This window comes from Polyodon spathula, chromosome 37 (assembly GCF_017654505.1).
Source record: "Polyodon spathula isolate WHYD16114869_AA chromosome 37, ASM1765450v1, whole genome shotgun sequence".
In the NCBI taxonomy this organism is placed as follows: Eukaryota; Metazoa; Chordata; class Actinopteri; order Acipenseriformes; family Polyodontidae; genus Polyodon; species Polyodon spathula.
In genome coordinates, this window is record NC_054570.1 from 1,307,179 (window position 1) to 1,324,994 (window position 17,816).

General features: G+C 49.2%; 1 protein-coding gene and 1 pseudogene across 3 annotated transcripts; both read right to left on the bottom strand.

Annotated features, from left to right (window-relative positions):
- The window catches only part of LOC121304198, a 387,591-nt pseudogene that overhangs the window by 47,575 nt on the left and 322,200 nt on the right, over positions 1-17,816 (bottom strand).
- On the bottom strand, positions 1,381-16,713 carry LOC121304203 (B-cell lymphoma 3 protein-like). Of its 3 annotated transcripts, none has more exons than XM_041235184.1 (11): positions 15,131-16,711; positions 12,783-12,957; positions 10,033-10,141; positions 5,702-5,903; positions 5,293-5,381; positions 5,010-5,087; positions 4,611-4,778; positions 4,070-4,202; positions 3,064-3,615; positions 1,709-1,913; positions 1,381-1,650 (listed from the first exon to the last, which is right to left on the bottom strand). In XM_041235184.1, the coding sequence occupies exons 1-11, from the start codon at positions 16,068-16,070 to the stop codon at positions 1,500-1,502; spliced, it is 2,802 nt and encodes a 933-aa protein (XP_041091118.1). In that variant the 5' UTR covers positions 16,071-16,711; the 3' UTR covers positions 1,381-1,499. The 3 variants fall into 3 exon arrangements, with proteins under 3 accessions (XP_041091118.1, XP_041091120.1, XP_041091119.1); XM_041235186.1 differs by lacking the exon at positions 15,131-16,711 and adding an exon at positions 13,585-13,717 and having other exon boundaries at positions 1,383-1,650; XM_041235185.1 differs by lacking the exons at positions 1,381-1,650; positions 1,709-1,913 and having other exon boundaries at positions 2,709-3,615; positions 15,131-16,713.

Below are 17,816 nucleotides of genomic sequence, written 5' to 3' on the forward strand. Positions count from 1 at the left end.
CAAGTCGGGGTTGTTAACGCCGCGACCCGGCAGCGCATTCCGCCCGCCCTCACCGCTCTCTGTGCGTGGAAGGAGGGTGCGCTTCCCTCGGTCCCAAGTCTAGCTCCACTTTGCCGGCTGCGGGTGTGATTTCTGTGCGGAGCTGGTAGTCTTTTGATACCAGCTGCGGCTATGGGGTTAACGCTGTGAGCTCCTTTTCAGAGACGTGCTTCAGCCGGTTCAGAGGAAATCAGATTGGAGAACTCTGCACACTGAGCCGGGGAATACCCGGGAATGCACGCAGGTGACATTTCCAGCCAAGCGCTGGATCTTACCGACAACCAGGGGAGCGTTATTGAGGGGGAGGGCGGGGCAGTATTTAAAATAATTAAATAAATAAATGCATGCAACCACCACGCTGTAATGTTCGTGCCTTACACTAGGAGGCAGTGCAAGCAATGTAATTACGCCATAACACCGTGTTGTAAAATGGGAATTTTGCGTGCAGTTTTCCACTGATAAAGGTGGGATCCTGTCTGGTGAGACCTAGCGGTTGAAGACGGGGGCTTGTTTGTTATCTCTGCTCGGCGTTGTGATTGCTGTGCTATTATTTTACGATTGTGGGATGTTTTCTTTGCTCTGCGGTTATTCAAGGAAACAGAATTCCCTTAGGAGTTCCGGGATGAGACTCACTGACGCACCGCTGCCTTGCAGACACGGAAAAAAAACAGGACGAATAAACACATTTAAAAAAGCATAAAAAAACCCCTAGTCGCTGGTCATGATGACACAGCATGTGTGTGTGTGTGTGTGTGTGTCAGTGTGTGTGCCTGTGCTTTACAATGCTGGCCTCTGCTTTACAATGCTTCCCTATGCTTTACCAGACCTCTCTGCACTTAACAATGCTTCCCTGTGCTTTACCAGACCTCTCTGCGCTTTACAATGCTTCCCTGTGCTTTACCAGACCTCTCTGTGCTTTGCAATGCTTCCCTGTGCTTTACCAGACCTCTCCGTGCTTTACAATGCTTCCTTGTGCTTTACCAGACCTCTCTGTGCTTTACAATGCTTCCCTGTGCTTTACCAGACCTCTCTGTGCTTTACAATGCTTCCCTATGCTTTACCAGACCTCTCTGTGCTTTACAATGCTTCCCTATGCTTTACCAGACCTCTCTGTGCTTTCCCATGCTGTCTCTGTGCTTGGTTACACTTCACTGTGCTTTTACGATTGGACGCTTTTAATATTTTTAAATAACAAAAAGGAAGCCAGTCTTTTGAGCTTCTTACATAAATATATATATATAAAAGTCTTTTTTTATTCAAAAGTTTCTGTCAGATCTGTAAATATAAAACATCCAGGTGAAAAATAATTTACAAATACAGGAATCATACAACAAAAAAACAGTTACAATTACTGGTAGCAACATTAATAACAACAATAATAATAATACTACTAATAATAATAATAATAGAGAATGCGTGAATGCTATTGTAAGAGCTGGCTCTGGGTTGCATTGCTCCTGTTAGAAGGCTCTCTGGGTCCTGCAGGCTGTGTGTGCCCCGTCTCTCTGGGTCCTGCAGGCTGTGTGTGCCCCGTCTCTCTGGGTCCTGCAGGCTGTGTGTGCCCCGTCTCTCTGGGTCCTGCAGGCTGTGTGTGCCCCGTCTCTCTGGGTCCTGCAGGCTGTGTGCCTCGTCTCTCTGGGTCCTGCAGGCTGTGTGGTCTCTCTGGGTCCTGCAGGCTGTGTGTGCCCCGTCTCTCTGGGTCCTGCAGGCTGTGTATGCTCCGTCTCTCTGGGTCCTGCAGGCTGTGTGTGCCTCGTCTCTCTGGGTCCTGCAGGCTGTGTGTGCCTCGTCTCTCTGGGTCCTGCAGGCTGTGTGTGCCTCGTCTCTCTGGGTCCTGCAGGCTGTGTGTTCCTCGTCTCTCTGGGTCCTGCAGGCTGTGTGCATAGTGATCACAATCATTACAGAAGGTGTTGTGAAATCGACCAGCTTCATTCCCTGTACACTCCTCTGGGGTGACCTCGCTCCTCTGTTTATCATCCTCTCTGAGGCATGTTCTGCAATTAGAGAGAGAGCGAGCGAGCAGCACAGCTTTGACCTCTGTACTGAAGCCCAAAGCGCGATATTAATATCCTTCCCTACCGCCTCACAAATCACCCCAGAGAAGTATTTTCATATATATATATATACACACAGTCATGTGCAAATTTATTACAGAACTTGAAGCTCTGGTCAAAAGTTTTGCAGCATCACCCTATATAATGAACTAATGTTGCTTCATGAAGTGGAATGCAACCTGCTGAATGATGTCAAGTTAACATATTGAATTGCGCGAAGCTGCTTTGTGCTTTTCCCAGGTGCCGTATAGTTTACAGGGCGAAAACATTTGTTGTCTGCAGTGAGAAACAAGGGAAAGCTGACACAGGTATTTCCTGTATTTTTTTGACGGTGTTTGTCCAGCTTGTGTAAATGTTTCTTTTTAAATGAATCCCCTTCAATTCTCATGAAGTTTGCAAGTTTTTCGACACGCTCTTCATGTTCAATTCCTCGCCTGTTCGATTGTCTGTGATGATGTGAATTCTTATCAGATGCCAAGGACGCAGAAAATTCCTCTGCGGTCAGCTCTGAGAAATCAGATTGAGGGTTTCACTTCTGTGTAACCCCCCCCCTCTCCCCAACCAACCTAAACCCCTTCACCTAGCTCTCTCCCCCCTCCTTCATTTAACCACTAGAGCTGGAACGCTTGTCTGCTTGACTCAGTGTCTAACTGGCGAAGACGCTAGTTGGAACGCTTGTCTGCTTGACTCAGTGTCTAACTGGCGAAGACGCTAGGTGGAACGCTTGTCTGCTTGACTCAGTGTCTAACTGGCGAAGACGCTAGGTGGAACGCTTGTCTGCTTGACTCAGTGTCTAACTGGCGAAGACGCTAGGTGGAACGCTTGTCTGCTTGACTCAGTGTCTAACTGGCGAAGACGCTAGGTGGAACGCTTGTCTGCTTGACTCAGTGTCTAATTGGCGAAGATGCTAGGTGGAACGCTTGTCTGCTTGACTGAGCGAGTTGTATTGGGGGAGGTCGTCAACTTTCACCTTTTCCCCCACTGCTGACGCTCATGGTAGACACGTCCGATTGGTCACTGTTCCTGCTGGAGGGGCGGGCATTGAGCGGGGCGGGGCTCTGGGAGTCAAAGGAGGGCTGCGATTGGTCCAGAGAGATCCCTGCGAGCGGGTGATTGGATGCTCTTGCCGGAGAGGGGAGGAGGTAGGGCTGGAGGAAGGCAGTGGGGTGAGGGATGCACCGCCCCTCCAGGTAATACCCCTGTGGCAGGTTCCTGTAGTCTCCCTGTTTGGCGTACAGGACTCCGGGACTGAAAGGAGGTCCATTACTGAAGCTGTGGAAGTTAGGCAAGGCTGCTGGGCTCAGAGCTCCCCCTGCCTGGTAAGACTGGCATTGCACATGTCTTTCATCTCTGCCCGGCGATAGCCACTGTCCATCGTTAGATTGGCTGGCTGGCCTCTGGGGAGGAGCTAGCAGCGGGCTGGAGGAAGGGGGCGGGGCAGGGAGGTGGTGTTGTTGTTGAGCTGGAGAAGCAGCCAATGGGGAGCATCGAAGGGCGGGGCCAGGAGATGGGATTGAGTTTCCTGTTTGGAGAGAAAAAGACAGAGATTAGACAAGAGGTTTTACAAAGATGTACTGTGAGTTCTGACACATATAAGATACTGTTGAACTATACTTAACACTGCAGAGCTGTATAGAGGTCTATAGGAAAGAGATCTCCACTCTCAACACTGCAGAGCTCTAGAGAGGTCTATAGGAAAGAGAGCTCCACTCTCAACACTGCAGAGCTGTAGAGAGGTCTATAGGAAAGAGAGCTCCACTCTCAACACTGCAGAGCTGTAGAGAGGTCTATAGGAAAAAGAGCTCCACTCTCAACACTGCAGAGCTGTATAGAGGTCTATAGGAAAGAGAACTCCACTCTCAACGCTGCAGAGCTGTATAGAGGTTTATAGGAAAGAGAACTCCACTCTGCAGAGCTGTAGAGAGCAGTTCTCTGTCCTGTGCAGGCAGTGTTGTGCAGCACAATGTGTCTCGTACCGTTGTGCGTGTGCGTGGGCGAGCTTGACGAGCTGCGGCTGCCGTGTGGAGAGGGGAGGAGCTCCGTGGTGATCTCGGGGAGTTTGGGAATGGCTGCAACCCTTGACCCCTTCCCCCTCAATGCATCAATAACCTGGAGAGTATGAAAAAATGAGGTTTAGCTCATGTTCCTTCAAAACATACATCCCACATTATTATTATAATATCATTTATCATATGCTTTTAGCCAAAGCGACTTAAAGAGACTAGGGGGGTGAACTATGCACTGCTGCTGCTGCAGATAGGACCTCATTTGTTTTGTGTCTCATCCGAAGGACGGAGCCCAAGGAGGTAAAGTGACTTGCTCAGGGTCACAGTGAATCAGTGGCTGGGATTGAACCAGGAACCTCCTGATAACGAGCCCCTTTCTTTAACCACTGGACCCCCGAAGCCTTCTCTATTGCTGCTGGCACTAATTGGAGGTCACTTGCAATAGGACCTTGGTTTTTACGACTCCCCTGAAGGTTGCTGTATTGAACCCAATGCATTCGGTGCAGCTCACCCTCTTGTTCTTTGCCACCATGAGGGCCGTGTCGTTGTGGTAGTTCTTGATGCCGCAGTCTGCCCCGTTCTTCAGCAGCACCCGCGCGATGTCTAGGAGGCCACGGCCGCTGGCCGAGTGCAGCGCGGTGTTCCCAGAGTAGCTCTGAGCGTTCACATTGGCCCCGTGCTGCAAACACACACGCACAGAAACACACACAGTGGTTTGAGCCAGTCCTGCTTTTACTGTGAGATAGCTGGACAGTTTTGGGGAAAAGGGGACGGTCCTGGTCAAAATGAGACGTCTGGTCACCCTGGCAGAGAGAAACCATTATCCAGCCCCCCCACGCTCGTAACGCACTGCCCTCTAGTGGATGTAAAAGATCGCACAGAGAAGCGCGACCCCTATCCTGTTACTCACCTCGATCAGAAAGTTCACCATTTCCAAGCTGTTGTTTTCCACTGCGTGAATGAGGGGGCTGCGCCCGCTTTTAATATCCTGGGGGGGAAAAAAAACAAAACCAAAAATTAAGATCCACCTTAAAAAACACACGGCGCGCAGCCATCGGAAATATTCCAGGAGCGACCGGAACATTTTCAACGATAAAATATTAACAAGCATTAAAAAAAATAATAATAAATGCTTCCTTGTCATCCTTTGCAGAGGGAGAGGTGAGATCTTGGGTACGTTTATTATTACTTACCACAGCGTCGATATCAGCTCCTCTGCTCAGCAGCGTGGTCAGCAAGTCCTTTCTATTGTTATTCACTGCGATGTGTAGAGGAGTGAAGCCTGGGGGTGAATCGCACACACACAGAGTCACTCTACATGCAGGCACTGATAACAAGTTTCAACTTGATACGGTTCACTGGACCTTCTTGCAAAAGGAATAAGTCATGCCCCCATTGCAACACATTGCCTGTATAAAAGTTTACAGAGAGAGAGAGAGAGAGAGAGAGAGAGAGAGAGAGAGAGAGACTTCCCTTTACAGCCAATCGGCAATACTCTATTCTATAGACGTTTCTATGGCTTCAGCTATGAAGAGAGACGATTCAGAAAATCGCCGTTGCTATACCGTGAATGGGAGCCTTTGTGACGTTTGCTCATCTTACCCTGGTAGTTCCGGGCCTCCAGGTCCAGTTTGTTCTGGCTCCGGACCAGTATCTCTTGCAGACAGTCCTGCTGGCTGTGTTCGCAGGCCAGGTGGATCGAGGTCTGGCCGTTCCGGTCCAGCAGCATCGCACTGGCCCCCTGACCAACCAGGTGACTGACCATCTGGGGCTGATGGGTAATCACTGCCAAGTGCAGAGGAGTCTGGGTAAAAGAGAGGACCAGAGAGGCAAATGTTTATTAATACGCTTCACCACACCTGTCTGTGCTTTACAATGCTTCCCTGTGCTTTACAATGCTTCCCTGTGCTTTACTAGACCTCTCTGTGCTTTACAATGCTTCCCTATGCTTTACCACACCTCTCTGTGCTTTACAATGCTTCCCTGTGCTTTACCAGACCTCTCTGTGCTTTACAATGCTCCCCTATGCTTTACCAGACCTCTCCGTGCTTTACCATGCTTTCACTGTGCTTTGCTTATGCTGGAGGACACTCTTCTCCAGGTGGTCAACGTATTTTCACCCCAGTGGTCACACACAGTAAGCTATTTTGCTGACTATTTCGCATGCTATTTTGCTGACTATATGGGTTCTCCAACTATTCATATCTGCAACAGCTGACTATCACACAAAGAAATAGAAAACTCCCTTCTCTCGGGCTCTTGACTGGAAGCAGCTCGATGTGAAAGTGGAAGGAGTCTTTATTACTTTAAAACAACTCATACATCTCCAATTCTGAGACAGATCGACACCTAGCCCCAAACTTATGAGAACCCGAGTCAAGCAGACCAGCGTTTGGGCTCTAGTGTCTTCATCAGTGTTATTGAAACTAGAAGAGACCGAGTCAAGCAGACCAGCATTTGGGCTCTAGTGCCTTCATCAGTGTTATTGAAACTAGAAGAGAGCGAGTCAAGCAGACCAGCGTTTGGGCTCTAGTGCCTTCATCAGTGTTACTGAAACTAGAAGAGACCGAGTCAAATATGAATTTGAATGATTGTGTGTCGGGTGCCTCTCTCGAGTCTTGCTTTGCTAACCCACACTCTCACTGCGAGCTTCCTGCACTGGCGCTGCTCACAGAGCACCTGTTCACTCAGCAGCGTGTGTTTTTCTCAATGCCTGCCTGTGTCACACAGAGCTGTGGAAGCCTCGCTCTGTTGCAGTTACCAGAATCACAGGCTGGGGAGCGGAGAGCTCACATCCTCTGGGGTTTATAGTGAGGCAGGCAAGACGCGCCTCTGGTGGCTGAGCTGATAATAAGCACGTGGGGTGATACAGGCAGCGTGTTGCTGTGACAGGGAGCGTGTGTGTGTGTCTGTGTGTGTGGAGAGAGGCACCCAGGGGCACATTTCACAACCTGGGCACGGAGAGTGGAGGAGTTCTCGTAACCCTGCGCGCTCGCTGTTAACCCTGCACGCTCTGAGAACATTGATGTGCGTCAGCGAGGTGAGAGATGTGGCAGATAGCGGGGCTGGTGGTTAGGAGATGTGCGTAAGAAGCATAGAGAGAGACAGAGAGAGCAATCACACACTGACACACGCATTCACAAACACACACACACTGAGACACACACTGAGACACACACACTGACTTACTCACACACACACGCATTCACAAACTCACACACACTGACACACGCATTCACAAACACACACACACTGAGACACACACACTGACTTACTCACACACACACACGCATTCACAAACTCACACACACTGAGACACACACACTGACACAGACACACTCACACACCAATGTATGAAACCAGAAGTTCTACTGCCGGGGGGGGGGTGTCTGTGATGAGGCACTGATATACCAAGAATGAAAGGATCTGACGAAAAAGAGACTGCGCTTGACTCAGAACACCAGACAAGAGTGAGAAAAAAAAAGAAAGAAAGAAAGAAAGAAAGAAAGAAAGAAAGAAAGAAAGAAAGAAAGAAAGAGGGGCAAACTGAGTAAGAAAGACAAAAGCATTGAAAAGAGAACGAAAAATAAAAAAAGAAAGAGATGGAGAGAAATCAAAAGAATGAGAGCGAGAGAGAGAGAGAGAGAGAGAGAGAGAGAGAGAGAGAGAGAGAGAGAGAGAGTGTGCTGTCCCTTTAAGGCTGGGCTCTCACATCTGGCTGTCTGCTTGTCTCTATGAATGTTTGTTCCTGTGGAAGGGCTTGGCTGGGCTCTGTTCAGGGTTACAGTAAGTGCACAGCACTGTAAACCCTCAGCTGCTATTCTGGTAAGACGCTCAGAAACAGAAACAGAGAGCAGAGTTTGTTAATAACTAACAGAGATTAGCCCAAGACAATCACACTGCAAACTTAACCCTGGCAATGCCAGCTTACAACAGCGCTACTGCAGCTTTAATACACACACACACACACACACACACTGACACACTGACACACACACACACTGACACACTGACACACACTGACAGACTGACACACACACACTGACACACACACACACACACTGACACACACACGCACTGACAGACTGACACACACTGACACACACACACTCACACACACACACACACACACACACACACACTGACAAACACACACACTCCCTTTCCTCTCAAACGCACCCTTTCCTAGAATTTCTCTGAGCCAGATTGAGTCAAAGTGAAACAAGAAGCTCTGGAGCAACAATGAGGCCTGTCTATCTTTCACCTCTCTGAACGCAATCTCACCGCACCAGGCAAGCACTGTGATAGAGCACAGAGAGAGCAGGGCAAAGCACAGGCAAGCACTGTGATAGAGCACAGAGAGAGCAGGGCAAAGCACAGGCAAGCACTGTGATAGAGCACAGAGAGAGCAGGGCAAAGCACAGGCAAGCACTGTGATAGAGCACAGAGAGAGCAGGGCAAAGCACAGGCAAGCACTGTGATAGAGCACAGAGAGAGCAGGGCAAAGCACAGGCAAGCACTGTGATAGAGCACAGAGAGAGCAGGGCAAAGCACAGGCAAGCACTGTGATAGAGCACAGAGAGAGCAGGGCAAAGCACAGGCAAGCACTGTGATAGAGCACAGAGAGAGCAGGGCAAAGCACAGGCAAGCACTGTGATAGAGCACAGAGAGAGCAGGGCAAAGCACAGGCAAGCACTGTGATAGAGCACAGAGAGAGCAGGGCAAAGCACAGGCAAGCACTGTGATAGAGCACATAGAGAACAGGTTAAAACATAGTTAAGCATTGTAAAGCACAGGGAGGTCTGGTAAAGCATAGGGAAGCATTGTAAAGCACAGAGAGGTCTGGTAAAGCATAGGGAAGCATTGTAAAGCACAGAGAGGTCTGGTAAAGCATAGGGAAGCATTGTAAAGCACAGAGAGGTCTGGTAAAGCATATTAAAAAAAGAGGGTAAAGTAAACCTTATAAAAGTGTCCCACAGTAAAAGCAGAGCACAGTGTAATACAGCACAGTGCAATACAGCACAGTGTAATACAGCACAGTGCAAGCCAGGGTACACTGTGGTAAAGGCACAGTATACCATGGGAAAAGCACGGGGGGAAATGACTCTGCAACATGACTGTGGTAAACTTTTACATTGCATCATTTTAACAGCTGATCAGTGTGCATTGCTCTGCTAGGAGGTCAGGAGCTGCAGGCTCTTCAGGTATAGCTACACTGCCATAGACGTGTGTAACGCAGGCTAGCTACACTGCCATAGACGTGTGTAACGCAGGCTAGCTACACTGCCATAGACGTGTGTAACGCAGGCTAGCTACACTGCCATAGACGTGTGTAACGCAGGCTAGCTGCTTGGCTTTCATTTGTTGGGTTTTCCCCTCTCCTCTCCCTCTCCCTCTCCTCTCTTCGCTCTACTGTCTGAGTGTGTGGGAGAGAGAGAGAGAGAGAGGGAGAGGAGGTAGCAGACAGACAGCAGGGAAGAGAGAGAGAGGACAGGGGCAGAGGGAGAGAGAGAGGGAGGGTTGGAGAGAGTGTGCAGAGAGAGAGGAGGAGGGACGAGGATAAGCGAGAGAGAGAAAGAGGAAGTGTTCTCTCGCTCTCTCTTTAGTCAACACTTAAGGGAAAGTCCCTCTTTCTACCCTAGCCGCTGAGCATCATGGGAACAGCACCACAGGTCATGTGATTTCTCAGAATGAGAACAACTGGAGCAAGATCAGGGTTGGACAGCAAAATAGAAACACCTGTCACAGCAGCATCAGCTGGGAAGTGAGCTTGGCTCCAGTGCCTTCATCAGTGTTACTGAAACTAGAAGAGACCGAGTCAAGCAGACCAGCGTTTGGGCTCCAGTGCCTTCATCAGTGTTATTGAAACTAGAAGAGACCGAGTCAAGCAGACCAGCGTTTGGGCTCTGGTGCTTCATCAGTGGAGTTGTTACCTGTCTCAGGTTGTTGTATGTGTCCAGGTCTCTCTTGCCCTGCTGCAGGATGTGAGTGAGTGCCAACACCATCAGCTCCTGTCCCTGAACCACAGCGATGTGCAGAGCTCTGAAACACCAAACACACACACGCAGCGTTGGGAAAAAACAACACACAAGAGTGCGTGCTACACAACACACACTCAAAACAGAGTCCAACACAGCACCTCTCTGTGCTTTACAATGCTTCCCTATGCTTTAATTGTGCTGTATTACAATTTGTTTTGCAAAGCCCCTCCCCATATCAGAATACTGATTTCAGATTTAGAGAAATCATCAGGATCCAGTGTGACACGATTTCAGAGAAATGGTCTGGATGATATTAATCGCTTTTGCAGTAAACACTGCGCTCAGATTACACAGAAAAACAGAGTCGTTGTTTGCAGTGCTGGGGCTTCAGAGAAACCAACTTCCAGAGAATGTGCTCAAAATGATTTCACAAACGCCCCTCCCTAATTGGAAGATCTGTTGTGTAATGCTCTTGTGTTTTAAAACAAAAAAAAAACCTACCATGCAACCTCTATACCAGAAACACAGCGAGAGCCGGACCGAAGAGGAAGGGGGGGGGGGCAGGATTGTTTTTTTTGAGAATCGTTTACAGTAAAAGCTATCCCTGATGTCACGTCCTGTTGCCCTGGGAGATTTTATTGTTTTCTATTTTTTTTTTTTTTAATGTTACTGAAAAGGCCATTTGGAGATGGCAGCTGAATTTCAATGAACCCTCTCTCTCCCTCTCCCTCTCTCCTCTCTCCTCTCCTCTCCCTCTCCTCTCTCTCCTCTCACTCTCTCTCTCTCTCTCACACACACAAGCACACACACACAGACAGAAAGACACGCAGACAGGTACACACACAAGCACACACATACTCTCAAAAACGTGTGCTAATGAAGATGCCTAGCAAGTTTCATCGCAATTGGACAAGCAGTTGTGCAGATCCTACTGTGAGAGACAGAGAAGGAGAGACCTACGGACACCTCCCTCCACTCCACATCCCCCCCCCCCCCCCCCCCCCCCCCCCCCCCCCCGTTCTGAACTCAGTTTAACTGTCAAAGGTATTTATATCTGACTTCCTTCCGGTTTCATGTCATTGTATTTTATTATTCAGAACCCCCAGTGTCTTCTCTCCTCATGACCGTTATGTTTCACTGTGCAGGGCCTGTTGAAACGTTTCTCCAATGCACGTTGACTGTGAGAAGATAAATGAAGCACAGTTCTTATTGTAGATTAGAATAGATTATCTGACAAACGTTTCCACTAGAAGTCTTTCTCAGTGCCTTTGCAGTAATTTTGCAGTCACTCCCCCCCTCCCCCATGCTTTTCTCATGGTTATACTGTGCTTTGTATCAGGGTTAGTATACCATGGTTTGTTTCTTAATATGCTTTACCAGACCTCTCTGTGCTTTACAATGCTTCCCTATGCTTTACCAGACCTCTCTGTGCTTTACAATGCTTCCCTATGCTTTACCAGACCTCTCTGTGCTTTACAATGCTTCCCTGTGCTTTACCAGACCTCTCTGTGCTTTACAATGCTTCCCTGTGCTTTACCAGACCTCTCTGTGCTTTACAGTGCTCCCCTATGCTTTACCAGACCTCTCTGTGCTTTATCATGCTTTCACTGTGCTGTATTAATCTGGTAAGGCTTTTGCTGTGGGAAACTTTTATATGGGCTTCAAGGGAATGTACACAAATTGGACAGCCAACAGGTTTGTGACACTGTAAAGAAGTGTGATCGAGGGACAGATCAGGATCTTGTTTGTTCCAGGAATTGAGAGAAACGGCCTTTGAAACACTGAGCAGAGAGAGAGAGAGAGACAGAGACAGAGACAGAGAGAGAGAGAGAGTGGGGGAGGAAGAGAGAGGGAGGGAGAGAAAGCGCTGAGGTTTGTGGTGAAGAAAACGAACAGGTGAAACATGCCAGCTACTGAGAAAGAGGGGGGGAGGGGGAGAGAGAGAGAGAGGAGGGGAGGGGGAGACAGAGAGAGACGGAGAGAGAATGTTGTGTAGAGAAAGAGAGAGAGAGAGAGAGAGAGAGAGAGAGAGAGAATTGTGTAGAGAGAGCGAGTGGTAATGTCGGGCACTGAGACAGGAAGTCATATGAAAAGCATCCTGTTCTGTTCCCGAAACCTGAGGCAGGACGGGGTGAACGCTAGCCGCTGTGACGCAGGCTGTGGTGAGGGGCTTCCCCTAAACACGACCCCCCCCCCCCCCCCCCCTCCAGAAATATACACAGAGACCTGAGCCTTACAGCCAAACACAGACACACCGGCAGCCTGCCCCTCATAACAGTGTCCCATTGTAAAGGGAAAGCATGGTAAAGCACAGAGAGGTCTGGTAAAGCATAGGGAAGCATTGTAAAGCACAGAGAGGTCTGGTAAAGCATAGGGAAGCATTGTAAAGAGGTCTGGTAAAGCATAGGGAAGCATTGTAAAGCACAGAGAGGTCTGGTAAAGCATAGGGAAGCATTGTAAAGCACAGAGAGGTCTGGTAAAGCATAGGGAAGCATTGTAAAGCACAGAGAGGTCTGGTAAAGCATAGGGAAGCATTGTAAAGCACAGAGAGGTCTGGTAAAGCATAGGGAAGCATTGTAAAGCACAGAGAGGTCTGGAAAAACATAGGGAAGCATTGTAAAGCACAGAGAGGTCTGGTAAAGCATATTTGCAAACATGACAGAGAGCAAGAGAGAGAGAGAGAAATGGATATTTGCACCCACGTGTCTCCATCTTCGTCCTGTCTGGTCGCCATGGCGATGTCAGAAGCCAGCTTGTCCTCCATTGGGTATATGACTGGAAAGGGCGGTGCCTGCATGCTAATAACCCCGCCCAGGTAGAGGTGAGGGGCGGGCACGGGGCAGTAAGGGTAGCCAGCCTGGGGGTAGGGGCCCGGCACTGTGGAGACAGATCGTGCGGGATCAACCCCAGTGTGTGCAAAGGTGTCAAGAGCAGGTGTGTCTTGTTATTAAACTCATTGTGAAACCAGGGATGGATCAAATAGCTGCAGCTTACGCCTTCAGCAGTGCTGTAATGACACGGCAGGGGTTTCTCACTGTTGTCCCGTTTAATAAAAACCGTGTCTGAAAAGCAGACGATACGATTGCTAGTAAGCACAAGCGAAACATAACTAGGATTATTATTATTATCAACAACGACAACAATAATATGAATATTAATAATTCTACTAATAATTATTATTATAGTTAAGTTTCTTTGGTTACCACTGTGTTCCAGTAAGCAGCTGAGTCAGTTTTATTTTCAGTACACAACAGAGAGAGAGAGAGAGAGAGAGAGAGAGAGAGAGAGAGAGAGAGAGAGAAACAGAGAGAGGGAGTAAAGCGAAGCATTATTTTGAATCTCGTATGAATCCAGCGATAACCAGATCGTGAAGCGCAATGTTAAAAGCGCTTCCTGTTGCAGTAAAAGGTACATTTGCACAATATGCAGTCTGGCCTGAAAGTCGCTCTGGTTTGAAGTATGTGACTCCTGCCAAACGTGCTCCGAATGAACTGGTTCACATACCAGTATGAGCAAGCCAAACCCGCTGGGTTTGATCTGCTCGCATTCTAGCGATTGAATCCTCCGCCTTCCACGCTTCTTTCACGCAGTGTCAAAAAAACAAACACACGCCAACTCCTATTAACGGCTAATTCCTGGAAATGTGCAATGCACTGCAAAAAAAAACAAACAAAGCAATAATAATAATAATAATAATAAAACCCTGTCTGTTGTAGGTAGGTTACACCTCTAAATTTTGCAATAATTTTACAGATTGTATTTTACCGAACTATCTGCATATGGTTTGGGGGCTTGTGGTTCAAACTGAAACGAGCGGAGATTGTATAACTGCCTGCCATACTGCACTGAGACCCTCTCTGTGTGTAAAAGCGCCGAGGGTCGCGAAACACGGGACAGAAACTCTCTACTGGCTTACTGGGTCACGGATGCTGCAGCGCAGGGTCACGGGCGCTGCAGGGCTGGGTCACGGGCGCTGCAGGGCTCGGTCACGGGCGCTGCAGGGCTCGGTCACGGGCGCTGCAGCGCTGGGTCACGGGCGCTGCAGTACTGGAACGGGCGCTGCAGGGCTCGGTCACGGGCGCTGCAGGGCTGGGTCACGGGCGCTGCAGTACTGGGTCACGGGCGCTGCAGGGCTGGGTCACGGGCGCTGCAGTGCTGGGTCACGGGCGCTGCAGGGCTGGGTCACGGGCGCTGCAGGGCTGGGTCACGGGCGCTGCAGGGCTGGGTCACGGGCGCTGCAGTACTGGAACGGGCGCTGCAGGGCTGGGTCACGGGCGCTGCAGGGCTGGGTCACGGGCGCTGCAGGGCTGGGTCACGGGCGCTGCAGTACTGGAGGCGCTGCAGGGCTGGGTCACGGGCGCTGCAGCACTGGGTCACGGGCGCTGCAGGGCTGGGTCACGGGCGCTGCAGGGCTGGGTCACGGGCGCTGCAGGGCTGGGTCACGGGCGCTGCAGGGCTGGGTCACGGGCGCTGCAGTACTGGGTCACGGGCGCTGCAGGGCTGGGTCACGGGCGCTGCAGGGCTGGGTCACGGGCGCTGCAGGGCTGGGTCACGGGCGCTGCAGTACTGGGTCACGGGCGCTGCAGGGCTGGGTCACGGGCGCTGCAGTACTGGAACGGGCGCTGCAGGGCTGGGTCACGGGCGCTGCAGTACTGGGTCACGGGCGCTGCAGTGCGGTTGCGCAATACAGTATAACGAACTGAATACTCTCTTTGTTAGGAATTTCATGAGTTTGGGAAACACTTTTTTTCCCCCCCATCAATTTGCAATATAAATACCCACAGAGTGATAGACAGACAGACAAATGGGCAGAGGTCAGATACAGATAGATAGATAGATAGATAGATAGATAGATAGATATATTAATAGATAGATAATTATAGATAGACAGATAGTATAATAATAGTTATATAGATAATAATAATAATAATAATAATAATAATAATAATAATAATAATAATAATAATAATAATTTTTTTACAGCCACGGCTGAGGAACGCAGCTCCTGCTAGGCTGGGTGTTGATAGAGACGGGATATTGAAAGTCTTACCTGGGCAGTAAGGTGACCTGGCCCCGCCTCCGGGTGCCGGCATTCTGGAATACATCCCGTCAATAACCGCCTTCCTTTCGGGGAACCCGTGAGCCTGCGAGCCCTGCATAACTCGTGAGTCTGCGGGAGACCGAGCATCGACTGCCTGCCTGCGCTCCTGCTTGGTCGGCGTGCCGCCGGTCTCCGGCTCCTGAGCTGGGGGGGAGCTGTTAGGTTCTTTTTTGCAGGGAGCTGAAGGGCTGGGGCCCCCCGAACGGCTGTCCTCAGTCTCCACAGCTGGGTAAGGTCGCTTCCTCAACGGCAAGGACAGGGCGGGCTTATCGGTCGCTTTGGAGCCTCCGTGCGAGTTCGGTTGCAGTTCTGTTTTGCAAACGGGCGAAGACGAGGCGCCGCTCTGCGGCCGCTCCAAAGAATCGGGGGTCCTGGAAGTCGCGTTTGGAGTTTGAGTGGTTACCGGGGAAACCGCGGCTGTTTGGCCTCTCCAAGCTTCATTTTTCCAATGCCCGTGCTCTCTCTGTTGTTTGAAAGGGAGGTAAACACCGCTGAATCCGCTACCACTGCTTATATGGACCAAGGGCGGTCTCCATACAGAGTCAACGCCGAACGCTACCGGGAATGGGTAGTTCTGTGCGCTATAGCTCGGCACCAGTGCTTGATAACCCGGCGGCACCTGTGCAAACGGAGCGCGGGGTGGAACCGTATTGAACCAGGGTCCCTGCACTCTGGACTCCGTGTCCCAGTCCTGCCTCTGTTCTGCCGCTTCACCCTTGCACCCCATTCTCCCGGTCCTTCCCAGTTCGCCCGTGCTTGCACTGGTTCCAAGTCTACTGGCCTGTTTAGTACTGGGTTTATCAGTGGTAGCAATATCCTCTCTGGGGCTCCCTGATTTGCGGGTTGTCCGGAGGTCTAACGGAATCACCGGCGCTGGGTCCCCATCCATGTCGGTTCAGTGCACGAAGCTGTGGCGGTTGCGCTGTGCTGTCTGGGGGCAGCAAACCGAAGTGTGTTTGTTTTCAGCTCGCTGTCCTCATCAAACCCGCTCAGAAATAAACAAAAAATCTCAGTGCAAAAGTAATCCCAAACGAAGAAAGGCGTTAGGCGCATCGCAGTCCCAGGACAACACAGCCAATGCATTTAAAAACCCGGACACTCATCCGCTCAGATCCCGTGCACTTACAAACCTTTCCGCCTTGCTTCCACACGCAGCGCGTTATAGATATGCATATCATTCTCAAGCTGCAGATTTAATAACCATGGCGCACGGTGCTCGATATCCACGCGTTACGAGCCAGACATTTCTTCCCGTTCATTTCGAGCTCCACAGTCGAGCTCTGGTTCAGACCTGCCTTGGTTTGCTAAAGAGAGTTGAACGGCAGTGTGCTGCAGCCAAGCGCCTCTGGCACGTAACCCGTCTGCACTCTATATATCTCTACATATATAGAGATGGATACTTCACTACATATATCATTGACAGTACACAACGCGTTGAGGTTAATCTCGACTCTACATGGCGTACTCACACTAGTTTTTCTTTGAATTGAGTTGTGAAATAAACGTCTCTCTCTCTCTCTCTCTCTCTCTCTCTCTCTCTCTCTCTCTCTCTCTCTCTCTCTCTCAACAATAATAACAGAGCAAAAAAAAAAATAATCTTTAGGAAGCGACTAAGCGCAGGGACTTTCCCTCTTTATAAGAGTGCCTTTAAAGTTCGGATTTCTGTCTTTTTAAAAAAAAAAAAAAAAAAAAAAAAAGTGAGTGTTTTCTTTTGTCTCTCCCTTCGCCTCACCTTTTTGTCAATACTCCCCCCTGCTTGGAAGTTGAACGTTCCAAAAAAAGTTCTAACGTTTGTATTATTGTCTTTCAAAAAGTTGCGCTTGCACATACATAAAGCAAATATATATATATATATATCATATATAATAAAATATATATATATATATATATATATATATATATATATATATATATATATATATATATATATATATATCAAACATACAGGGTATCTCGACTTTGAACAGGTCTTTTTTTTCCCCATCATTTTCCATTGAGAATTATCGAAAAAGGGCTTTATAAAATCTAATAGCTTTACGAAATTTTTAATTGCGATATTTTTCCTAAATAATTGTGTTTAACAAGATAAAAAGGATTTTTACTGTAAGTGAAGAAGACTTTTGTATCTCTTCGCCCGTGTCGGGGAGCACGCCCCCTCCCCTCTCCCCCTCTCCTCTCTCTCCTCTGTCTTCTGTTGCCAGTAAGAAACGAGTGCCAGCGAGCACATCAGCTGCCTTCAATGCCAGAACAAACTGCAAAACTTTACAGCAGCTGTATACGCTGCGCATGTTCCCGATTTAGCAGGTGCCTCGATTACTGTGTGTTCACATCGGAGTCACTGATAAATACGCGTGTGCTCACTCACACAGCATCATGCGAGTGCGCTAGTCACAATGCACTGAACACGAGCTATGCAAGTACACGGCTGCATCGGAAAAGGGTTTGGATTAGCGCTAGAGTTTGAGGTAGATCTCTTATCTACGCCTCCTGCTCTGCTCCGGACTCGCCTGCCCTCAGCACCGCGTCACTGGATCCTCAGCTGATGCGCCACGCTTGCGCTGCTAATCTCACTGCAGATATAACTCGCTATGATCCCAATCGGGTGCATCCTGGTTCATATTGCGTTCTAGTAGAA